The 26,402-nt window shown below is 42.1% G+C and overlaps 1 protein-coding gene across 2 annotated transcripts in view; it reads left to right on the top strand.

Annotated features, from left to right (window-relative positions):
* Positions 1-26,402, top strand: part of npepps (aminopeptidase puromycin sensitive) — a 190,131-nt gene that overhangs the window by 100,986 nt on the left and 62,743 nt on the right. For both annotated transcript variants that reach the window (XR_010957995.1, XM_067968761.1), the window contains exons 6-11: positions 1,916-2,116; positions 3,756-3,852; positions 4,596-4,629; positions 8,053-8,167; positions 20,706-20,870; positions 24,507-24,611. Coding sequence is in view for 1 of the 2 variants with exons in the window: in XM_067968761.1 (XP_067824862.1) it covers positions 1,916-2,116; positions 3,756-3,852; positions 4,596-4,629; positions 8,053-8,167; positions 20,706-20,870; positions 24,507-24,611 (717 nt within the window). In the remaining variant the exon portion in view is untranslated. The remainder of the gene's footprint in view (positions 1-1,915; positions 2,117-3,755; positions 3,853-4,595; positions 4,630-8,052; positions 8,168-20,705; positions 20,871-24,506; positions 24,612-26,402) is intronic.

The raw sequence follows: 26,402 nt of genomic DNA, 5'->3' as shown, positions 1-26,402 counted from the left end.
GAAGAGAATTACTTGCTCCTGTGAAGATTGTCTGGATGCCCAGGATTTGCATGCTGATTTGAAGCTCAGACTGTATCTATGTATTGACAGCCCTACCCGAAAATCTTGAAATCTCACACCTAACAGCAAGGAGCAAAGCCCACCAAAGAGTTCTTTCACTGCTGGGCTGAGACATCTACAGCTGATGCAAAACTGATGGAACTCATAAACCATGAGAAAATTGGTAATTAATCTTCTGCAGGTTTCCTTGCTAGAACTTGCTAAACCTGTGACTGCGGAGATTGTTGCAGCTTTCAGCCCCTTACGAGTGCCCTTTCTGGGTTAAAAAAAGGTCTATGTTCTGTCCTACAATATCTTCTAAGATTCTTCGGAGTTGTGACTTTCCCCGAAAACATTTCCTAGCGGATAAAGCTACCGTTCCGTACACCATTAAGCCATACAAATTAGAAAATGCCAGAAGCTATGCTGAATTCAGCTGATCTAAGCCAGAGGAGCAGATGGGCCACTGCAATTGGGCTGGGAAGGGGGAAGAAAGTCACCGTGCTCCTGATTGCTGTCCTTTGGGGTGTGCTCACATGGGTGGACATTGGGTAAGTACAAAATCGTGCTCAGCTGTGATATCTTCCACGGTTGCATGGACGACTAATATTTGCTGTCTGGCCACTTGGGTCAGGCACAGGAGTGCTGCTGACATTGATGGAACCATACCCAGAGGAGAAGAAAGTAATGGAGAAAAATGTGGACTATAATTTATGCAATTGTACAGAATATTCAATTAAACTGGATGACCTGCTCTGGTTGAAGTTACATTCGTGGAGTGGGTGTTGGTCTATCTGTGTTTCTGTTAACGTGAGCTTGTTCCATCAATTTCAGTGCATTTTGTTAGACCAGAGAGTGTTATTTTCAATTCACCATACACTGGGTTCATTTGAAAGCAGATGTCCCAAAACTTGTCACAGTCAAAAGAAGCAAGGCTTGTCTTGATTTTCACCAAACTTGACGGGTAATTTCCTCTGTCATGCCAATATCCAACCTCGAATGGTGGAAGGAAAAAAAGAGATTTATAAATGGAGGAGGGTGAGATGCCTAAAGAAGAAAGAAAGAACTTGCATTTATGTTGTGCCTTTCACGTCCTCAGGATGTCCCAAAGCACGTTATACTTCATAAATACACAGTTGGCCATAGGTGACTGTTGTATTGTAGGGAAATGTGGTAGGCAACCAATTCAGCAAGGTCCCACAAACAGCAATGAAACAAATGATCAGATTATTTGTTCTAATGATGTTGGTTGAAGGAGAATTGTTGGCCAGGACCCCAGGAGCACTCTACTTTTCTTCGGATAATGCCATGGGACCTTTTACCACCATCTGAGGGGGCAGATGGGGCCTCGGTTTAACGTCTCATCCAAAATCTGGCGAGTCCAACAGTTCAACACTCCCTCAGTATTGTTCTGAAGTGTTGATGTAGATTGTATGCTAAAACATCCAGCGTGGAGCTTGAATCCACGACCATCTAACTCAGGCAAGAGTGCTACCACTGAGCCAAGACTGACTGAACACGAGGCTGGTGGGAAATACAACTCCTAAATCTGTACCATGTCGAAAACTGCACTACATTAATGCAAAACACAAGTAAAGTGAGTGCTGATGCTAGATTTATAAGATTAGCCTATTTTAGTTTCAAGTGGCATTTCCTTTTGTGGCAATTTTGAATGACTTCTTTAACCGCTGCTAACACTTCCTGTGATACATGGATTTTTTTTTTGTTGGTTTTACTTACTGTTCCAGTTTATTTTTGTGCAGAACTTTTTTTGGTTATAGTGCTCTTAAGTTTTGGATATTTCCAGGTGGAGCGTATTGTTAAATGTTCATTCATTGTCCAATTTCTAACCTGAGTTCTGCCTTCAATGTTACAGAACATGACTGAGCGTAAGCCATATCCCGACGACGAAGACATGGTTGAAGTCAAGTTTGCCAAATCGCCGATAATGTCCACGTACTTGGTGGCATTTGTGGTTGGTGAATATGACTTTGTGGAAACCAAGTCATCAGATGGCATTCTAGTCCGTGTCTACACACCCATTGGAAAAGCGGATCAAGGAAAATTTGCTCTCGAGGTTGTTTTTGTTTTTGTGTCCTTTTGTATAGTGTATCCTTAAAAGGAAATGGAGAGGGTGAAGGAACTGCCCTCGTTTCTTGAATTCAAGATGTCACGTTTATACTCCGGTTCCCTGAATGAAACTCAAAAGTTATCCGATCACTTAGGAAGGTAGTTACAGGGTAAATCGACGATGGCCTCTTACGCTGTTGAATTTTAATTGTTAAACCTTTACTGTCCGAAGGCACCTTGGTGATCTGGTGGTACATTTACTCTGTACTCCAACACATTGAGCTGCTCAGTGGAGAGGTACAAATTACCCACACAGTGAATTCCCAACTGCAGGAGGCACAGAGCAAGACTCCCAAGTGCTTCATTACAGGGCAGAAATGTTGACTGGCAAGTCACTCCAGGTTATTTTGCACAACTCGTGGTCACTGTGATAATGACAAGGACAGACCTAGGAATGGAGTGTCCGCCTCCCATCACTGCTAGGGAGTTATGTTGAAAATGCCTGTGGAGGAATCAGGAGGGAACAAAATGGGGGGTGGGGAGAATCGCACACAAAGCCTGTAATTGAGTGGAGACTTCATTTCTTCAATTAAAGGAAATTAAATACCACAGCACTTAGAATGTAATTAGAATTTAAACAAAAGGGCATTGTGAAAGGCAATCTTCGCCTTATTCCTATCATTTTAATCAATGATTTGTAGAACTCTTGCTCCCTCCAGTGAATAGCTGTGCCATACACAACAGGAAGGTCCTGGTGCGCTATGATTGGACTCGCAGCCTCTGGGCTAGGGAGGCAGAAAATCAGCCAGAGTTCGCACTCCTGACTGCTATCCGGCAACTCTTGCTGAAACTGCGCATATGTGGACATCAGGCGAGGACAGGATTAGGCCTAGCTGTTGGAATAACCTGCTGGTGCTCACAAAAGAATAATGGCCATTTGGATGAAGTACTGGAGGATGCCTGGTGCCCATGTAACAATACCCCAGCAAGGAGTCAGCACCTTCAGGAAGGGAGGGAAGATAATTGGTGGGATGGGAGAGAAACTTATTTTTAAAATTTTTATCAGAAATACTTCTACGCAGAATCCTCTGTGAAGTATTTTGAATCATGTGCTACTGTGTTGTGCATAAATCAAGCTTGTAACCCTACTGTTTTTCTCCATATTAGCAGTGACATTACTCATCCTCCTGCTGTAACTGCTGACTCATAGGGGCCAGGTTTCCAGGTAAAAAAAAAAGGCTCTCTGGGAAAAATTATATCTAGAGTATTGGGCTCAAAATAACCTTCCTAAATAGACCATAGGACAGTATTTTGCAACCAAGTTAGGTTTAAATGTAACTTTTTTAAAATGTGGAAATTAGAACATTAAGTGTTTCCCTGCAGACCCATCAGGAAGAAGGAATGTCACTGGCCATCTGCAAATTATAGAATAATTTTTTTTAAAAGTTAATTTCCCTTTTAAAGTACATTTCCCCTTTTATAGCTTAGCGCCTTGCATTTCAGATTTTTATTTTCGCTTTAGTGAGACCTTAAAGGAATCCTGACTGTCCCCTGTATGTATGGAATGAAACTAGACATTTACAGAGGTGCTGATAAATGCATCTTTATGTTCAGTAATAATAAAAGTTCTGCTTTTCCTCTACTAGGTTGCTGCCAAGACACTACCTTTTTATAAAGAATACTTTAATGTTCCTTATCCTCTTCCAAAAATTGACCTGATAGCCATCGCAGACTTTGCAGCAGGTTGGTACCTTAAAGATAGAGCATTACCTGCATAACAACAATCATTGCATTTCAAATTAATACTTTGCAGGTGAGGTGCTTCAAGATATTCTGAGATCCACTATACAAATGCAATTCTTTTATACCTAACTTTGACAGTCGTCTGACCATTTTTTTAAATTCTAGAATTGCCCAGCAATTTTAGCAGTAAAGTAGCAATAATTGAGACTTGATAGCTTGTCTGAGATCAGGTGGCCCGTTGGCCATCATTCTCTGGTGTCATAGATTGGTAATCCTCATGCCATCCTGAGAGATTATAAATGTATGTACTTGTGCTATGCTGTTAGAAGCTGCTAAAAAAAATTGCTGCATTTAATATTTTTTTTTAAATCCTTACATTATAATTTTGAAGTTTCATTTTATCTCTCCTTGTTATTTGTTCTCTTCTTCTCCTAGCACCATTGCTCAGTTGTGATTGGTGACTAGCTACTGAGAAGTGGTTGGGAATTGTATAAGTTGACTCTCCCTTCTTTATAACTGCCCCCTCCCCTCCCGTGCATCACACCTCCCGATGGGTGAAATGTTGTGGCCTCTACTCAGCGCCTCCTCTTGATAGCTTGTCTGAGATTGGGTGGTCTGTTGGCCATCATTCTCTGGTGTCATAGATTGGTAATCCTCATGCCATCCTGAGAGATTATAAATGTATGTACTTGTGCTATGCTGTTAGAAGCTGCTAAAAAATAATGCACTGTTTTTATTTACAGGTGCAATGGAAAACTGGGGCCTTGTAACATACAGGTATTCACTCGGATTCCTCTACATTTATCTAATGTGATGGGATGGGGTCAGTTTCTCAAGTGCCATTTAGTTTGTGATGAGGAATATTTGCTTAAATGCAAAATAGTTTCAATATCTGGCCTCAGAAATAAAAGCCGCAGCACATCTCCAGTCGGGTAGGACTTCTGCCAACCACGGAAACGTTCTCTTCGACCCCAGTCAACTTTCTGGCTCAAGTCATTATCTTGCTGGAGGCAAGTTTCCATTCTGTGCCGGGGAATCGCACCAAACTGGGGACGGAAACTTGCTTCAACGGGCCAGCAGGAGGAGGGAGAAGGTAGCTTTTGGGTTCATTGTACAGCTGTGCTCTGTGAACGACTGTGCAGACCCCTCTATGAAGAAACCTACAAGGGTCCCTCCATTAACCTTTAAATGCTGGTCGCCCTGCGTCCAGTGTTCAAACAGGGCGAGTGGTGGGAAACACTGTGAATGCCGTATTTCCCTCATTTCATTGTATTTTGGAAAACCAGCAGTATGGTGGGGCAGGAAAGTCTAGGCTGGTGTGTATAAAGGAACTATCTGATAATCCAAACCATAAATATAATCAGAAATTCATATACTGTTCTGTAAACTTAAGTATTTTTTTCCCTCCAACTTTCTCCCTTTACTCTGGTTTCCAGAGTGCAATGCTTTATGCTGGGTTACAGTTCCATGGACAGCAGTGGCCCTCTGCTGACTCATCCAAATGGTCACTGTTCATGTGTGAGCCTAGAAGGATGAATGTCTTCATAGATTCAGTTCTCCCTGAATTTAGACTTTCCATTGCATAGTGATCAGGTGTGAAAGTGCAGTACAATTTTCTAGTTGTCTGAGAGGACCCTCTAAAGAGGGTCAACCAGCTTTTACTTGGTTAGTTTTGTTGAAGTGGATGGATTTATAAAATACAGGGTACATGAATTTATTGAATTTTAAGTTTAAGCAGCAGCCTTTGTCCTCCCTTCTTGAATCATAGAATGCTACAGCACAGAAACAGGCCATTTGGTCGTTCAAGTCTGTGCCAGTGTTTTACGCCACGAGTTGCCTAATCTCACACTCTTGCTCACCCCCTATACCCTTCAGTATTATTTTTCAAGTAATTCCCTTTCTAAAGAATTTAGAAACTCTACTTTCACAATATTTGGAGCAGAGAATTCCAATTTCCAACCACCCTCTGCGTAAAGAATCTTTTCTAACTTCTCCCTTGAATTCATTTGGTGATTATATTAAATTTTGTGCTCTTTCTTTACCATTTTGTCAACCAGTGGAAATAATCTATCACTATTTATTTTATAATCCTTCATATCAAGCTGCCTACCTGTATCCTCCTGCAGTCTTTCACAGTCCAAGCCACAATCTAATTGAATGGCGGAACAGGCTTGAGAGGCTGAATGGTGTACTTCAGTTCCTGGTCACAATTTCCCATACTCCCAATTTAGAATAATCAACAAATTTGGATATTGCTCTCTCAGTTCCTAAGTCCAGGTTATTTACATATATAGCACTATGAACGGCATGCCACAAACATCTGCGGAAAACTACTCCCTGCACATCTTTCCATTCTAAAAAAAAAATCCTTTTGCCCCTGGCCTTTGCTTTCTGCCCTCCAATCATCTCTCTCTCCATGAAACTGCATTCTCCTTATTTCCAAATGTATTTACCTTTGTCATAAGTTCTCCATTCAATTTTGTTTTCCCTCTACCATTCTCAATTTCCAAGCTGAGAAAGCAATGAGAGCAGGGCATTCTGCAGCCACCTATTAAGAAGTTGGTTTAGGATGGCTTGGATTAAGTTATCTTATCTATTTTCGTCCTCACTCTCTCTCTTCCCCCCAGAGGAAAATACCCAACCTCTACTCTCTGCCTTCCTCTGAATATCCAATTGATGCTGTGAATTTGCTGTGTGGAGAATGAAGGCGGTGATTCCTCTTCCTACCACTCATTTTGTTTTTGTGCATTGGTGCATCACTGTGCCGCTCGGTGTAAATCCAGTTCTGATCAAGTTTACTCCATATACCGTGTTATGAGATTCATTTCAATGGGGCTAAATTTCTGAGAACAAGCTTTATCTTTTGAAAGTACACCATTGTAAGGAAGCAAAGATCATCCGAGTAAGATAACTATCTGTTAACTAGCTCCTAAATATTTCAGAAGCTTTTTAGGAAGGTGATTCATTGGGCTCTAAAAGTTTCTTAAAGCAACTTTTGAAGTTTGAGGCAATTAATCTCTGTGTTGATGTTCCTGCAATTGGTCAGATGAATTCTGGATGAGGCCAATTTTTATTGGCAAGTTATCGGCAAATCAAACTTTAACCAGAATTGATTTTCACATCATCTGCACCTTTTGAAAATTTTGAGCACTTCGTTATCATATTGCTCATAATATTGGAAATGTTGCAATTCTTAAATGTGTCAAAAGTGATAAATGGGTTGCAGAAATCGGAAACGTGAAGTACTAATTTATTAACCAGCAACATGTGCAGGAGCACTTTTCTGTTTCCTCGCTCATATAGATCAGTCCTTGAAATTTTTTAGCAGGTTTTTGTGCCCATTTTCCCCATCTTTTCTGAAGGCAGTGACTCCTTACTAGGGATACACTTTCAGGTAGCCAGCTACCTCACAATAGTGACTATTCATGGTGAGAGTCTAGACAGTTAGTGTCAGAAGACTAATTAACCATGGGTGTATCAGCCCAGTGTGGAGCAGTGGACAGCTATCAGGAACTGGAACCATGGTTGATTTTTTCCCCCCCCCCAGTACAAGGGTGCTGAGGTGGTTGTCGTATCCGTACTTCCACTGTAGCCGAGATCAGCTACCTCAGAGTTGGAATCAGTCCTGCTGGTCTGTATGATTCAGCTACTCAGCATTTTAATGGTCAAAGCTGTGCCAGTACTTGGCTTCACCTAGTATTTTGGGATTAGCAAAGTTAAATTGTGGGATTTTGATCTGGGGCGTAACGTAAAAATGTTCAGTCAGGGCTAATCGTGCAACACAATGTGGAGTTCACTGTTAAACTCCATTGTTCCATTGCCTAATTTCCATTGCCTCTCTGTGGAGGATGCTAACAAGCTACAAAAATGCTCTAGTGGCCTCTAATGACGTACTGTAGTACTGCAATGCTGTATTGGTTTAATATTGAGGTTGGGGAAGTGGTGTACTGTGTTCAGTACTTGCATGTCATTCCACACCATGTGAACTCTAATACTCTGGAAATGAATGTGGTAAAACTGCACTGGCAGCACAGGTCATAATACATAGAACTTCTGATTCAATTACAAAGAGGGGTGAGCAAAAACTGCTTTGCGAGTTTACCCTGGAGAATATCTAGGTTTTATGAAGAGTTGATTATTTACCTTTGCAATGTGCTCCTTATTTACTGAAATGTATCTCTTCATTTGTGTTTCCTCCAGAGAAACTGCTCTCTTGATTGATCCAAAAAATTCCTGCTCCTCGTCAAAGCAGTGGGTCGCTTTGGTAGTTGGCCATGAGCTTGCTCACCAGTGGTTTGGAAATCTCGTCACCATGGTAATATTCTAATTTTTGGAAAATAGAGAGAGTTGTATTTGTGAAAACTCAGCTTATCTTTTGTTCTGCTTTAAACAGGACAGTTGTCTCCAGGCAAAAGCTGCCTGCACCTCAGAATTTCAGTGTATTAGTGAAGCACTGTTGGGTACAATTTATGACCCAGTTGTTGTATTTCAAGGCAAAGTTCTGATCCAAGCTTGAAATGTAATGGGAGTTAGTGGAGGTTGGTTAAGGCAGTAGTTTTCACTGCGGCTCTTTGTAGGTTTTAATGAAGTGTGTAATATTTGGTTTCTAAATATGCTAATGAAGTTACTAATAAATCCAAAAGGGATTTCAGGAGAAAATTCTTTTCCAGAGAGTGGTTAGAATGTGGAACTCGCTACCACAAGGAGTAGTTGAGGGATTAGCATAGATGCATTTAAGGGGAAGCTAGATATACACACGAGGGATAAAGGAATAGAAGGATATGAAGTAGGGAGGGAGGAGGCTCGTGTGGAGCATAAACACCGGCATAAACCAGTTGGGTCGAACGGCCTGTTTGTGCTGTACATTCTATGTAAGTTGAGCTGATGTGTTCTGCAGCATGGGAGTTATCTGGTGTGTCTCTGTCTGAAGGTGGTGAGATTTCTTCTCCATCGTTCTCATAAAATGTGTGAGAAAATTTTATCTTGAATTTTTTTTTCACTGGAGCTGTCAAATCGAAACCTCTTACTCCACCCACCCATCCCCAAAATATAAGTGTGTTCCCTCCTAATTTACTTGGGCATGATATCATAGTTGATGACTTATACCCGAATCCAGACTCCTGAGGGAAACTATTTAACAGCGGCTGTGGTTGTGCCAGCCAGGACTACACAGACTGTGCAGCAAGGCCATTCCAGCATTATCTGGAGCACCAATGTATCCATTCCTTACGTGATGATGGCCCAGAGTTTTAGAGAAAACGGGAGTGCCCATTGTACATTGCCAGTATAACTTGACCAGCACAAGTTCTACTTGTGTAGCTGTGTATATTGTCTGCTGAACTGAGGAGTTGAATTTCTGCCAGTCCGTAAATATAAACAGCAACATTGTGCACCATGGCACACAACGGATTGAGTTTCTGGTTGTTTGGGCTACAGTGGATTCCACGCATTGCCATTCCACTGTCAGAGTGCCATTTTGTTAGGTCTAAGCAAAAGTAAGCTAGTTAGGATTAGTATGGAGTCAGTAGCTCTATGCTAGGATTTTTGTGCAACGTTTGTGATTGTAGCAGTGTAAATGTGCTGTACAAATCCAAATATAATCGGCATGAGTGTTTACTTGAATCTGTTTGACTTTGCTATGAAAGCAAACATGTAAATATATTTACACTAGCTAAGTACTCTACTGGACACCGTATTGCTTGGTTCCACTTCATTGTTGATTTTACAAGCAGTTCGTGGCCAATCTGAAGAACCCAATGAGGACATTACTACACTGGTGTCGTCTGTTGCCTCAAAGTGCGGTGAAGAGCAAGTGTAGCATCCTCTAACAGTACAGGCCTGCTGTGTGTATAAAATTGAAACTGGGAGTGAGTTTGAGGTTGTAGCCTAATTAAATAGATTCAAACAACATCCTAAATCACGATGGTGAAACTGTTCTTTGGCTTACTTCCTATTTTTTTAATCTAATATTTGATGGGTTTAGATTTTGAAGTAAATGCTAATTCTGTGTTTAGGGAAGTTCTAATTTTGTATCCATTGTGGGAGCATTTCATAGTTCTTGTGTTTAACAGTGGTCACAGGGACCACAGGCTGGGGCTATAGCTTCATCAAATCACAGCACAATTACACACCAAAACCATTATCCATGTTGGACTCAGCTTTTCCTGATGTAAATATTTCACTTATATAGGGAACGGACAATATTTGCCACTCACTTGTCCAATTCTATATTAGAAATCTCACATCAGGATGCACTTCCTTTCAACATTTTTCTTTATAAATTTCTGTGTCCACATTTATAATGGAAGCTGCTTATGTAAATTTGTTATGTTGTAATTGCACCCCTCCCTCCACCCCCTTCCCTCCCTGTGGAGACACCGCAGGGCCCACATTGGTGTGAGGATGTAATTACACTCTGCCAAGTTTACATAGACAGTTTCGATTATAATAGAAATACAGCAACAATTTGCATTTATATATCGCCTTTAACATAATGAAACATCCTGAGGTACTTCACAGGAGCATTATCAGACAAAATTTGGCACCAAGCCATGTAGAGATATTAAGACAAGTAACCAAAAGCTTGGTCAAAGAAATAGGTTTTCAGGAGTGTCTTAAAGGAGGAGAGAGGTGAAGAGGTTTAGGAAGGGAATTTCAGAGTACAAAAGTAAGGACAGAATGTATGGCTTTAAAATGGGGACTGAATTATGTTTGCATGCCCTGGCCCAATTATCCACCATTGTCGAGACCCTGTTTCACCTGAAGACTTGGTCTTGACTCCCTGTGTGCAACACCATGAGAGAGAAATTTTTTTTTTTTTAAAAAGCTGTGAACTTAGCATATCCTCCAGCTCTTTTGTTGGAACTGTGGTGGAAAGACAAGTTGTTCTACAATGCTATGATGTCTATCCAGGGCTATAATATCTGCTGACAGAAAGAGAGATTTTACTGGAAAGCAGCGGGCTCCAGTGACTCTCCATTCCTGCCCCCATCCCTCTGTGCAGCAAAGCAGCTGGTTTCTGTTTGGTGCTTCCTTGCAATGACATAACTGAGATGAAGAACTCAGCAGGTGGAGAAACACAGATGCAGACTTGTAATCTGTCAGTATTGAAATAATGTCATCTTTTTAGATTGTTCTCTGAATTAAAAATGGCAAGTAAGTTCCATGTGATGCGGGACCATATGAAATTGATCATGTGCTATCTTTTAAATACGATGGGATGTTATTTATCTGAATAGTTTGGAAAAGTGCCCCATTGGGAAAAGTGAATAATTGCAGTTACTGGTTGTGAATTCCAGTGTACGTTAAACTTGTGTTAATGTGGTACCAAGGATGAGGGACTTTAGTTAGGTGGAGAGACTAGAGAAGCTGTGATTGTTCTCCTTAGAGCAGAGGGGAGATTTAATTGGCAGAGTCCAAGGGTGCAGTGGTGGATGGGGTGAGTGGGACGTGAAGGAGGTTGGTGGGATTAGCCCCCAGCAGGCGCTCGGGGTGAAAAGGTCAGCGAGAGAGGAGGGTGGGGCAGATTTGTTTGCTGTTTATAAGGAGGCAGTGAGAGGGGCCTCTATGGGGCCTGCTGAGGGAGGCACAGGTTGAAGGTGTGGGCTTATCCAAAAGGGAGTCAGTCCTGGGATGGTGCACAAGATTCGGAAAGCAGAGGAATAGTGAAGGGTTGAGGTAGGGATTGGGTAGGGGAGGAAGTATCCAAGAGTGGGAAAATGAAGTGCACATGTGAATGGACACAGAGGGAATTCAGGTTACGTAGGCATGGCGGAGAATAGGGGAAACATTTCCTGGTTGTAAATAGGATAAGGAAGGAGACATTGTGAGAGAGTCCAAAGTTAAAGTCAGAGGTCCTGTAATGGGATGAGGTAGCCTTGTAGACAGGGTGGAGCCAGATTGGAGCATTAATGAACCAGTGTCCTCTGAGTCAAAAGGTTATGAGTTCAACTCCATTCCTTGTTTTCAAATCCCTCATGGCCTCGCCCCTCCTTATCTCTGTAACCTCTTCCAGCCTACAACCCTCTTAGATCTCTGCGCTCCTCCAATTCTGTCCTCTCGCACATCCTCGATTTTTAATCGCTCCACCATTGGCAGCCATGCCTTCAGCTGCCTAGGCCCTAAGCTCTGGAATTCCCTCCCGAAACCCCTCCACACCTCTCTCCTCCTTTAAGACGCTCCTTAAAACCTACCTCCTTGGCCAAGCCTTTGATCACCTGTCCTAATATCTCCTCATGGCTCGGTGTCAAATTTTGTTTGATAACGCTCCTGTGAAACGCCTTGGGATGCTTTTACTAAAGGAGCTATATAAATGCAAGTTGTTGATGATAAGGGACCATGTTAAAGAATTGCACAGAGAGTTTACCATATCTAATGACCCTCGCTTGTAGCTTATATCATTGGCTATTTGCTGACGAGTTGATGCAATGTTTTAATTGTGAACTCTGGAGATTTGTTAATCTTTTTTAACCCAGGCTGCCACTATTACATTGACATTACAAGCAGAAGTGCTGAGCCTTTCCAAACTGTCCAGTGTGAATCTTTGTTTGAGGGGATTGACTGGCTCGAGTGTTTAACCATGTTTAATTTTATGCCATTCCACAAAGCTTTCATGGAGGAAAATTCCAGCTAAAACCTTTTAAATTTAAAATTGGAATTTTTATGAAGTAGAAAATCAGAAAACAGATGTGAACTTATTTTTGGCTGGTAGCTCTTTTTATATTTTCTAACTGCCTGCTACAGGCAAATGGGTTGCAAAATGTTTTATATTTGGTCCGAACCACTTTCTCTTTCTTCTTTGTGGTTAAACTCCAGGGATTAGGGTGAACTTTCCTGGATTTCTGAAAAGGGCTCAGTCAACAAATGTGAGGCCTGATGGTTGAATCTGTGAAGTTTGAAAGAAGCTTTTTAAGAAGACCTATAGCACTTAAATTTGTTTTTAAGTTGTCATGGGGCTTTCCATCAAATTGAAGATCCTTTTCTCAGCTGACCTATCACGCATACTGAAAGTGTGGTGAAGAGCTGACCATGAAGTTGAGTGCCATCTTTGTGTTTCTTTGTGCCCAAGAGGATTGAGTAATTGAAACAGGAGCACTGTTCTGGAAGTAATGTCCCTCCAAAGAAACAGCTGAGCTTCGCAAAGAAAGCATTATCCTACTGAATGCTGGACTGACTTGGAATGAAAGCACAACCTTCGTTGCCAGTGTGAATATACAGTATTGAATGTTACTCCTTAGCGAAGTGCTGACAAAGAACACTTATTTGACTCTTGAGGAATAGATGGACTGTTTACTGTCTAAGCTCAAAGTGTTCAGTTTACAGTAATTTTATTATTAATTATCGGGGATGTGAGCATCGCTGGCAAGGCTGGTATTTATTGTCCTCCCTTGTTGTCCAGAGAAGATGGTGGTGGGCCGCCGTCTTGAACCGCTGTTGGCAGATTGATACAACCGAGAGGCTTGCGAGGCCACGTTAGAGGGCAGTTAAGAGTTAAACACTTTGGTGTGGGACTGTAACGTTTTACCCCCATTCACACAACTTACTGTGCCTCCTAACTGTCGTCTGCAAACTTGGATATACAACTGTCTCTTCCTTCATTCACGTCAATAGTATATATGGTGGAAAGCTGAGGCCCCACGACAGATCCCTGGGGAACACCACTTGTCACATCCTGCCAATCAGAGAACCGTCCCTTTACCCCAACTCGGTCTCCTACCTCCCAACCAATTACCAACCCATTTCACAAGGTTACCTCCAATTCTGTGGGCTTTCATTTTTGCTAATAATCTCTTATACGAAATCAAATGCCTTCTGGAATTCCATATGGGCTATCCATAGACACTCCCCTATCTACCATGCTAGTGACCGCCTCCCAAAAATTCAACTGGATTAGTCAGACATTACCTACTCGTCACAAATCCATGCTGACTCTTTTTGATGAGCTCACAGTTGTCCAAATGCTCAGTCACTCTACCTCTGATGATAGATCCCAGTAATTTCCCCATAACTGATATTAAATTGATGAGTCTATAGTTACCTGGTTTCTCCATCCCTCCCTTCTTTTAATGAAGGAGTGATATTTGCAATTTTCCCATCTAAGGCACAATTCCTAGATTTGGAGAGCTTTGGAAAAATATGACAACGCAGTTGCAATTTCCTCACCTATTTCTTTCAATACTCTGGGGTGAACTGAATTCACATTCTCAAGCTGCCATAGTGGGATTTCAACTTTAATTTTCTGGATTATTAGTCCAGGTCTCTGGTTTACCAGTCCAGTAACGTAACCAACGCACAACCGTATCTATGCCTTTGGACATCCAGTGTCTGCATCGTGCACTCCCGTGACAAACGCAGATTAGATCTCCCTCTACTCTGCCCTGACAATGTATCTTAACCCCAACCTCAGAAGAGCCCCTCCGCATAACTGTACTAATGAAATAGTCTTTGTGGTTTTTGTGCATAAGATGCTTAATTTAGTGTCAAATTAAAGGTGGTTCTGTTCTGTGGGCCACACCTACTGGCAACTGAGTAGAAACTCACCTAATTCAGTTTAAGTAGGACCTTTACAACTGGCAGATAAAGATAACTTTCATTCTGGACTGGATTCAAGTCTAGAGGTGCAAACACGACACTATCTACAATGCAATCCAGTCCCCCTTTCTGAATTGCCGGCTACCAGTTCTAGTCATTATTGGACTGAGGGGACAGAAAGGCACCCATTCCTTTGCCTGTGCTGATTTGCAATCTCCTGGGAGGGTGAACGAGTGTGACTCCAGTCTGTGGCTTTCCCCGTGCCTTATGTTGAGGCATCAGTCCTAAATTCTGTGCCTACCCCAGATGATACTACAGACATGAACCTGCAACCCCACCATTCTGTATAACCCACCCAGTAATTATTTTATAAATTAGGACTAACTCATTGCATTGTCTGTGAATCCAATTGCTTTGTTTGTTCTTTAGAAATCCTATTGTCTATGCCAATGATTTGACTTTCAGTGATAAAGTGCTCTCTGCATGATGTAATGGTGGTATGAATTCCAGCTGCCTTTGTGCTTGTTTATGACTTTAAGCTGCTGGAGGGCAGGCATTTTTAGATTTAGTTTGCACTTCAAAGCTGCAAAATTTATTCAGTGCTATTTTGGCTCATTAACTGCTCTGACAACAGTACAGAACTTGCCTGTATGCAATTGCAGTAAAAGGTGTGAGTGATGGCTTCAAAAAATAATTTAGGCCAAGCATAAACTAAACCTTACTGGCAGAGCAGACTTGCCTGTCTCTAATTGGCTGTGGCTGATGGCATTCTGCTTGTGAGGCAAAAGCTTTCAGAATATGATATTTTATTTAAGGTTTTTTTTTGTTGTAGCATGACCTTTTTTTCTTCTGTCTCTGGCCTTCCTCTTCCCACTCCTTCATCCATTAGCCCTGCATTTGTACTGTTAGTACGTCCCATGTTTCATCTGCGTTTCACTTAAGGACTGCAGGACAACTCTCGTTTCCCTCATCTGCCTCCCCTGCCCCCCACCCCCCCCCCCCCCAAATTTTACTTCTGTGCCACTTGATAATTCCTCCAAAATTTGCAACTTGTTTGCTGCAAGAAGACATTCAAAAATTAGATTAAATTGCAATTTGAAATGTATAGCCCATGCTGGCCAGTTGGACTGGTTCCAGACCTGGAACATTGTAAAATTATCTAGTCATCACTACAGAGGTTCTCCTTAGGGTTGCGAACCCTCCAGGATTGTCCTGGAGTCTCCAGGAATTTAAGATTAATCTCCAGCACACTGCTGCAAGTAACCCAGGAGAAAATTCTTGGGGGCAGTAAAATAAAAAATTTTTCTCTTTCTTTAAACGCGTTTTTAATTAATTATGAAAATACTGGAAATGGAAATAAAGGCTGCTTGACTGACATTCAAGATACATCCAATTGGGTAACTAAGAGCTTATTCGCTTTCTAGTTGGCCGTGAGAAGACCGTGTGCCATGAGGATGGACGAGTCGGGTGACCAATGGCGGGAGCGTGAGGGCAGGGTGGTTGGAGGTGGGAAGTCATGTGATGAAACCTCCTGGAATATATCCAACCAGAGTTGGGAACTGCTCTCCCTTGTCCCTTTCACCATTGGGCCTCTCTGACTAAATCACAAAGTCAGAGAGGCCTAATTATGACAGTCTGTGGGGGTAAAAAGGGTATTTGAACTTTAATTTCCTAATAGCATGTCATCATTTGTGCCAAAATTGGGAGAGCTGTCCCACAGACTAGTCAAGCAACAGCCTGACATAACCACACTCACAGAATCATACCTTTCAGCCAACGTCCCAGACTCTGCCATCATCATCCCTGGGTATGTCCTGTCCCGCCGGCAGGACAGACCCACCAGAGATGCCGCACAGTGATACACAGTCAGGAGGGAGTGGCCCTGGGAGTCCTCAATATTGATTCCGGACCCCATGAAATCTCATGGCATCAGGTCAAACATGGGCAAGGAAACCTCCTGCTGATTACCACCTACCTCAGCTGACGAATGAGTCCTCCTCCCTGTTGAGCACCACTTGGAGGAAGCACTGAGGGTAGCACAGGCACAGAATGTACTCTGGGTGGGGGACTTCAATGTCCATCACCAAGAGTGGCTCGGTAGCACCACCACTGACCGAGCTGGCCGAGTCCTGAAGGACATAGCTGCCAGACTAGGCCTACGGCAGGTGGTGAGCAAACCAACACGAGGGAGAAACCTACTTTACCTTGTTCTCACCAATCTACCTTTCGCAGATGCATCTGTCCATGACAGTATTGGTAGGAATGACCACCGCACAGTCCTCGTGGAAATGAAGTCCCATCTTCGCACTGAGGACACCATCCAACGTGTTGTGTGGCACTATCACCGTGCTAAATGGGATAGATTCAGAACAAATCCAGCAGCTCAAAACTGGGCATCCATGAGGCGCTGTGGGCCATCAGCAGCAGAACTGTATTCCAGCACAATCTGTAACCTCATGGCCCGGCATATTCCTCACTCTACCATTACCAACAAGCCAGGGGATCAACCCTGGTTCAATGAGGAGTGTAGAAGAGCATGCCAGGTGCAGCACCAGGCATACCTAAAGAAAAAAATGAGGTACCAACCTGGTGAAGCTACAACTCAGGATTACATGCATGCTGAACAGTGGAAGCAACATGTTGTAGACAGAGCTAAGCGATTCCACAACCAACGGATCAGATCAAAGCTCTGAAGTCCTGCCACATCCAGTCGTGAATGGTGGTGGACAATTAAACAACTAACGGGAGAAGGAGGCTCTGCAAACATCCCCATCCTCAATGATGGCAGAGTCCAGTACGTGAGTGCAAAAGGCAAGGCTGAAGTGTTTGCAATCATCTTCAGCCTGACGTGCCGAGTAGATGATCCAGCTCGGCCTCCTCCCGATATCCCCACCATCACAGAAGCCAGTCTTCAGCCAATTTGATTCACTCCACATGATATCAAGAAACGGCTGAGTGCACTGGATACAGCAAAGGCTATGGGCCCCGACAGCATCCCAGCTGTAGTGCTGAAGACTTGTGCTCCAGAACTAGCCGCGCCTCTCGCCAAACTGTTCCAGTACAGCTACAACACTGGCGTCTGCCCGACAATGTGGAAAATTGCCCAGTTATGTCCTGTCCACAAAAAGCAGGACAAATCCAATCCGGCCAACTACCGCCCCATCAGCCTACTCTCAATCATCAGCAAAGTGATGGAAGGTGTCGTCGATAGTGATATCAAGCGGCACTTACTCACCAATAACCTGCTCACCGATGCAGTTTGGGTTCCGCCAGGACCACTCTGCGCCAGACCTCATTACAACCATGGTCCAAACATGGACAAAAGAGCTGAATTCCAGAGGTGAGGTGAGAGTGACTGCCCTTGACATCAAGGCAGCATTTGACCGAGTGTGGCACCAAGGAGCCCTAGTAAAATTGAAGTCAATGGGAATCAGGGGGAAAACTCTCCAGTGGCTGGAGTCATACCTAGCACAAAGGAAGATGGTAGTGGTTGTTGGAGGCCAATCATCTCAGCCCCAGGACATTGCTGCAGGAGTTCCTCAGGGCAGTGTCTTAGGCCCAACCATCTTCAGCTGCTTCATCAATGACCTTCCTTCCATCATAAGGTCAGAAATGGGGATGCTCGCTGATGATTGCACAGTGTTCAGTTCCATTCGCAACCCCTCAGACAATGAAGCAGTCCGTGCCCGCGTGCAGCAAGACCTGGACAAGATGATTGCCCTTCTCGTTAGACATTGCAGAAAGCATCAAAGGTATTAATCACAACTTGTCAATAAAATCAAAAGATTGAAGTTGATCTGGTAAACATCACTTGTACATAGTATAAAATATTTGTATTGTGCACTAAAAGGTGCTTTTATGATTTAGCCGATGAGAGACATGCAGTACTCCTGCTGTTGGCTGTACTTGTTAATATGAAATGGTCAACTCCTGGGGTAACGGAGACCCATGTTTTTAAAAAATCAGTCTTGTGAGCTGCTGCTGGATTCCCAGGTTTGCTTCTGGCTGCGAGTTGGAACAGTGAACTAGGGAGAGCAATATTGGGAGGTTGGTATAATGCCACTCTACCAAAACTGGCAAACGCAACGCAAAGCGCCTCGGCATCATTACAGCGCCTGTTTTCTTCTCCATTCTGACTTTTCAAATTCAGTTTTGGGTTCCTGAAATTGGACATGAGTTGAATTGTAGTCCTCGTTTGAGTTGCAGTATTTTGAATTCATCTGGTTAATAATGTTCGTAGAGCCCAAGCGTCGAGGATCTTGGTGTTCTACATTCAGTTAATATTTAAAGAGGTAAAATGAATATTTTTCCCCACCTTAATGTTTGAAAGATTTTTTTAATGCCAGTTACGATTGGGGATACAAATTTTCACTCTGAACTCGTGTCCACTGAGAAATGGGTTGAGACTTCCCAAGTTCCTTTTACACTGGGTTATTCCTATTCATCACTATGTGGGGAAGTTAATCTCACCTCTGAGTTTACTTCACATCTTGGTCCAAAGCCGTAAGGGTCATGCAGCAGCCAGGCTGCACCACTTCCAGATGATGAATTAGTTTCTGCAGTTTTGATAGAAAGAATGAAGTGCAGATAGGACTTTGTCTGGAGCACGTTTTACCAAGGACTTAGAACATCTCTTCATTTAACGTCTTAATCCTTCAAGAACTACAAATAGGTTTCCTACGCTGAGAAATATGTTCTTTTTTTAAATCAGTGAGTGAAAAATAAATGTCTCACAGTGAAGCATTAGTAACTATGGAGGGATATCATGTCTATGATGGAGATGTTGTTTCAGTTCGAACAGAACTGTGAACTTAACATTCCTAGTTATAACATTTTCAGGAGAGATAGGAAGGAGGGGGTGGGGGGGAGTAGGTAAGGTGCCTTCATTAGAGAAGGATTCTATCACAACACTGGAGTGCAAGGATGTCTTGGGGCTTGTGTTAAGGCAGAATCCATATGGACAGAGCTAAGAAATAGGAACGGTAATAGTACAATTCTTAGTGTGCGTTACAGGCCACCAAACAGTGGTGATGAGATAGATGTGGAGATCTGCAGACAGTTCAGAGACGTGTAAGAGCAAAGGGCAATCATTTTGGGTGATTCTAACTATGCCAAGATCAACTCGAATGAAGGTAATGTATGTGGTCAAAGTGGGGAAGTCTTTTTGGAATGTGTCCAAGACTGCTTCTTCGATTACTATGTTTCTAGTCCAACAAGGAAAGACGTATTGCTTGATTTGGTTCTGGGAAATGAAATGGGCAAGTAACCGATGTGAGAGTAGAAGAACAATTGAGAAATAGTGACCACAACATAATTAGGTTCAATGTAAGAATAGAAGAGGGCAATGATGAACCGAAGATAAGGTTGCTGGACTGGAAAAAGGCAAAGTTTGCTGAGATGAAAAGGGATCTGGCCCAAATTAACTGGCCAGAAAAGTTAGCCAACAGTTGGCAGATCAGCAGTAGGAAATCTACAAATATGAGTTGCGCATAGTACGAAATGAATATATTCCTATAGGGTGAAAAGAGGGTACATCAAAGTGAAAACTTCTATGGATAATTAGAGACCAGAACTAAACTGAAACTTAAAAGGAAGGCTGTGGTCTGGTTATGTGAAATGAGCATGTGTAATCTAATCCATTTATTTTATAAATGAGGGGAGGAATTACTTTGGGGTTATTTAGAAATGTATGTAAGGCTGCAGTTATTCTTTTTATTCTTGCGACTTAGATGGCATTGGTAAACCAATATTTATTGCCCGTCCCTAGTTGCCTGGAGGACTTTAAGAGTCAACCACTATTGTTGTGAAACTGTTCGTCCTAGAGTGCAGGAAGATGTATGTTATATTGTGGACTGCGAATTTCGCTCTGCCCAGCAAGAGAGAACTCGATGCATGCATGCTTGCTCAGAGCTGCTGTCTCTGGCTGGTAAATTTTTCATGTTTTGAAAACACGTGGAATTGTCTATTTTTCATAATGTTTAAAAATACTTTCTGCAGTAAATTTATCCCAGAAGCTTTGGTGGATCCCGAGTACTACCTGAACCCCGTTTCACACCGAACTGGACTTCTCCTGCACGTGGGTCTGGGCTCAAGCCCAAGCACTGCAAGGTGACCTTATCAAAGGGGCCTCACGTTGTTTGGTTTAAGTGTGTTCCAAAGTTCTGCAACTTTTCATAATAACACTACGCTGAAGCCACCTCATAGATGCAAAAGTGGCAGGGTAGCTGCAGCCTTAATTTCATCATTGGGAAGGCTATTAAAAATGTATGTGCTGTACTTTAACAACAAAATGGTGTATTCAAATGTACTGGTGGTGGTTGCAGGAGTGGTGGACCCATCTGTGGTTGAATGAAGGCTTTGCATCCTGGATTGAGTATCTCTGTGTTGACCACTGCTTCCCAGAATATGACATCTGGACCCAGTTTGTATCTGCCGACTACACACGAGCATTGGAACTTGATGCTCTCGACAGCAGTCATCCAATTGAGGTAAGGCAATTCCTCCTCCCCGAGCCCTTGTATGACATGTGGAGATACAGGAATGCTTTGATATTGTATCCCATGCCAAGCCATGAACTGCCATCATTGTAACATGGGTCATAAAATCTGTATTTAATGAAAAACATTTGTTGAAAGGTGCATTCTATGACCTGTGTAGCTTAACTCCATTTATGTGCTCCATGGGATTAATGGTTTAGTGGTTACATTCTTCATACATTTTTTTTGTTGCTCTTCTACCTTTTTTCTGCCAATTTTCTCCCTCCCTGCTGAAGGTGCTGACTTTTAGAGTAAAGTCCCAGGGGCATCAGCAGCCCTGCAATATGTTTCCTAAGTGGCCATTCTGTGAGCCTAGACAGTGAATGTCGGCACACTTTTTGACTGTGGGAAGGTATTGTGATTGTCCACATGTAGACCTATTGTATACATACATGTACTTTCCTGCCAAGATCACTGAGTAGCGGTCAGATGTGAGAATCCTGACTGATTTCTAGCCCAGGGACACTGAGCCCAGTTGTGGTGCCTCGAATGTCCTGGAAAGATACACATCAGGTTTTACATTACCACCCTGATCAATTATTCACTTAAGGAATACTGATACAAAAACACCAATTTTCTTAACACATCTTTCTATATCTTAAAAAAAACTTACACTTCCTGCCAACTTTTTTCATTCTAAATTCCAGTCGTAAAATTTATTATAAAGGAAACTGCTCATGTCAACTTGTCACACTATAATAGCACCCTACCCCTCCCAGGGGAGTCGCTGCAGCAGCACCACTGTTGGGAGAGTGTAATTACAGCATGACAAGTTTACATCGACAGTTCCCATTATAAAAGTAGACATCGAAATTTAGAATGGAAATATGACGCTAAGGACAGAACATATGACTTTAAAATAGGTGCTGAATTATGTCTGCGTGCCCTGGTATAATTATCCCACACCCTTTAAACCCATTTAGAAGGTTACAATTGGTCTTGACTCATATGTAATGGTGATGGTTATATGGATTAGTATAATCCATATAACGATCACCTATGGTTAAGAATACAATTGTGCTGGCTCGTTAGAGACACTATGCATAGAGTCATGGTTATCCAAAACACCGCACCAGCTTAGTGACATGACCCTAAATGTATACTGACTTGTATTCATGCTGTGTAGAGGTCAAGGGAGCGTTCTCGAATTTCCACCCATCTCAGATTGTTTGCGCCAGCTGCAAAACTTTTTGACAAACCAAATATATTTTCTTCCAGCATGAACTTTTCATGCTGTCCTTCTAACTCACGGAATCGAGAATCCCTGGAGTTCAGGTTAGATTATAAATGTGGTCACTTTCTCTCTCACGTCTTTGGCTATAATTGAGATTAACTTTTCAATTTTCAACAATCAGAGTGAAACTGTCCTCCTTGGTTACATATAATAAATATTAAAAAGGATTTAATGCTGTGTCCGAGCTTCCCCTCGTTACTATTTTATGTTTCAAAACTGGTAGAAACATCTTAAAAGGAGAGATAATATGTTGACTAAGATTGCAAAATACATATGAGGAAGGTGCTATGGTCCAAATAGCTCATACTTAGAAACCTACGGTTACCCCATCATTGCATCAAACTGTCTGTTGAATGATTCTGGAGTTTATTGTATCCAGAAAACCATCCCAGGTATTGAGTGCTCTTTGTGTGAGGTAAAGGGGATGCAGGAACAGAGAGACCTGAGGGTGCACATACTCATGTCTTTGAAGGTGGCAGGACAAGTTGAGAAGGCTGTTAAAAAGGCATACAAGATCCTTGGCTTCATAAATAGAGGCATAGAGGACAAAAGCAAAGAAGTTATGCTGAACCTTCATAAAATACTGGTTAGGCCTCAGCTGGAGCATTGTGTCCAATTCTGGGCACCACACTTTAGGAAGGATGTCAAGGCCTCAGAGAAGGTGCAGAGGAGATTTACTAGAATGGTACCAGGGACGAAAGACTTCTGCTGTGTGGAGAGACTAGAAAATCTGCGGTTGCTCTTAGAGCAGAGAAGGTTAAGCGGAGATTTGATAGAGGTCTTCAAAATCACGAACAGTTTTGATAGAATAAATAAGGCAAAACTGTTTCCAGTGGCAAAAGGGTCGGTAACCGGAGAACACAGATTTAAGGTAATTAGCAAAAGAACCAGAGGCGACATGAGGGAAAAAGATTTTACGCAGCGAGTTGTAATGATCTGGAATGCGCTGCCTGAAAGGGTGATGTAAGCAAAGTCAGTAATAACTTTCAAAGGGGAATTGGATAAATACTTGAGGAGGAAAAATTTACAGCGGTTACAGGGAAAGAGCAAAGGAGTGGGATTAATTGGATAGCTCTTTCAAAGAGCAGACACAATGGGCCGAGTGGCCTCCTGTGCTGTATCATTCTATGTGCATTAGTGCTGGACGTGTCTTTTACCAGTTTATACTTATTCCTTTGTTTTTGTCATGCTTTAATTTAAAATGGTGTTCCAAATTTCCCTTTTCTATTTTGCATAATAGCTTGTATACCTCCTATGCAGTTCCCTCTCATATGCTTCCTTTTCAGATTGAAGAGTATAATTTCAGTCCTCTGACACTTTGGATCAGTCTTGTAGCCCTTCCCTACCCCATCTCCTGAGCTTTGTTTTTATTTGGCCTCCTATGATGTGACACGGCAAAGTGCCGTTGCAGTGAGCACATGACTCTGAATGTAAGAACATAAGAATGTAAGAAATAGGAGCAGGAGCCGTTGAGCCTGCTCCGCCATTCAATAAGATCATGGCTGATCTTCTACTCCTCCACTTTCCCACCCTATCCCATATCCCTTGATTCCCTTAGAGTCCAAATAACCAGTCTTGAATATACTCAACGACTGAGCATCCACAGCCCTCTGGGGTAGAGAATTCCAAAGATTCACAACCCACTGAGTGAAGAAATTTTTCCTCATCTCTGTCCTAAATGGCCGGACCCTTTATCCTGAGGCTGTGCCCCCTGGATCTAGGCTCTCCAGCCAGGGGAAACAGCCTCTCAACATCTACCCTGTGATGCCTTCTAAGAATTCTGTACGTTTCAATTAGGTCACCTCTCATTCTTCTAAACTCCAGAGAACATAGACCCATTCTACTCAATCTCTCCTCAGAGGACTACCCTCTCATCCCAGGAATCAATCTAGTGAACCTTTGTTGCACCCCTTCTAAGGCAAGTACATCCTTCCTTAGGTAAGGAGACCAAAACTGTACACAGTACTCCAGGTGGTATTTCCACTGTAGTGGAAATTCATGTCATGGCAGGGCAACTTCTACAAAAATTGTCAGTTCTCTGGATGTTTTTAACCAGCAGTTTTAGAGAATAAAACACAGTAAATGTGGAATATCTGAGAAACTCAACTCTAACAAATGTAATTACCTGTTCTCTATAGCATTTAGAATTCTTTAAATTGGCTCAAATAAAAACATTTAACTCTGATATGACCAACCCTTGGGGGTGAGTACTTCGGAGTCTGTATTCTTAGGCACATGTGCATGTATAGAAAGTGTACTTGTATGAGCACAAACCGTCTAGACTACTCCTACCATGGTTAATCTTCAGAGTTTAAGCAAAAAAAATGAAAAATTAAATGTATTTTTTTTAAAAGGTCACGGTAGGACATCCAGCAGAAGTGGATGAAATATTTGATGCCATTTCTTATAGCAAAGGAGCATCAGTAATTCGAATGCTGCACAATTACATTGGGGATGAGGTAAGGCTCTTAAAGCATAACTTAGCCATCTTTGTGTTACTGGGACTGTGATTTCATAAGCACCAGTGTTTAGACAGTTTTGAGATGTATAGAACTTGGGATTGTTTCAAAAGTTCAAAAACGCAACTTGTTTTGATGTTTGTCTTTGAAAGCTGGCAATTCTGTATTGGTTTTAAAGCGCAAATATCAATCATTAACTCCCCCCACCCCCTAATTTTAGGTGTCACCTTTGGCTCATCGGTGGCACTCTTGCTTTTGAGGCAGGAGTTGAGTTTAAGCCCCACTCCAGAGACTTGAGCGTATAATCTAGGCTGACACTTCAGTGCCAGTACCGAGGGAGTGCTGCACCTTTGGAAGGGCTGTCTTTCGGACGAAATGTTAAATGTCTGACCCCTCAGGTGGATGTAAAAGGACCCACTGCACTATACGAAGAAGAGCAGGAGAGTTCTCCCGGTATCCTGGCCAATATTTATCCCTCAACCAGCACCTAAAACAGATGATCTGGTCATTTATCTCACTGCTGCTTGTGGGACCTTGCTGTGCACAAATTGACTGCCGCGTTTCCCCGCATTTCAACAGTGATTACGCTTCAAAAGTAATTCGATGGCTGTGAGGCATTTTGGGACATCCTGAGGTCATGAAAGGTGCTATATAAACGCAAGTCTTTTTTCCATTTACAAATAAAGAGGACAAATGAAAAAAACTGCAAATGCAGAAAATTCTGGAACGACTTAGTGGGGCAGTCGGTCATGGTAAAGAGAAAAGACAAGTTAATGTTTTGGGTGTACGTCCTTCACCAGAACTGAATTTTGATGATAGGTTTATACCTGAAACATTAACCTGTCTTTTCTCTTTACAGACTACCCTGCTGTGTATTTCTAACATTTTCTGTGTGTGTGTGTTTTTTCTCATTATTTGATTTTAGGTTTAAATTCATTCCTGCAGTAAGAACTGAAAACCCAGCTATCAAGCTGCTCTACATCCAAACAGGTTCTGTAATCTAATTTAAAAATGTGTGTGTCTTTTTTGAGGGAGGGGGGAAATGTGAATAAGGGATACTAGGAGGTGATCACAAGGCTGTTAACTAATCAAGGCTCAAATATCATGAGGGAAGTGGAAACAGTTTCCAATTCATCTGACTGCCTCAATAAAATGAGAACCTCGAAATCTCTCCCTATATAATACATAACCTACTGTGTTTATTTTTCTGTGAAATTTTAAATTCACTTTTTTTTAAGTAGCAGCAGTAGTAGCATTGGTGTGTTCAGTTATTGCATGATTATGCTCAAACTGCAGGATTAATAATTGTAATGGAATTATTGCAAATTTATTTTAAAATAATTTGCAATTAATTTGAAGGTTATTTATTATCCCCACCAATTGGGTAGTATTTAAAACAGCTTGTATTGTTACACCATGTTCCTGTTTGTCTTGAACAGATCTCTGGAATTTTAAACTTTCTTGTCTACCTGATTTGTGGGACAAAGGTTTGACAAATTAAAATAAGGAGATCCTAGTAGTGTTATTTTTACATTCATTGCCAGACTCTTGTCTGATGCTGTGATTTTACACAAACCATGGCTACAGGACTAAAGTCAAAAGCTTATTCACAGACCTCCTTTGGACACAACACCACAAGTAAAGGGTAAAATTATGAAGAACGATGAGAATAGTACCTGGGGGGTGGGAGGAAGGAAAATGATACCTGTGATTATCATCTGCATTTCTAGAACGTTCACAAGAAAAACATTTTCAGGATCACTAATATTGATATCAAGAGTTCCTTAGATT

Source organism: Heptranchias perlo, chromosome 30 (genome assembly GCF_035084215.1).
Source record: "Heptranchias perlo isolate sHepPer1 chromosome 30, sHepPer1.hap1, whole genome shotgun sequence".
NCBI classification, from domain to species: Eukaryota; Metazoa; Chordata; class Chondrichthyes; order Hexanchiformes; family Hexanchidae; genus Heptranchias; species Heptranchias perlo.
The sequence above is the reverse complement of the archived record's forward strand: the minus strand, read 5'-3'. Positions and strand labels throughout refer to the sequence as shown.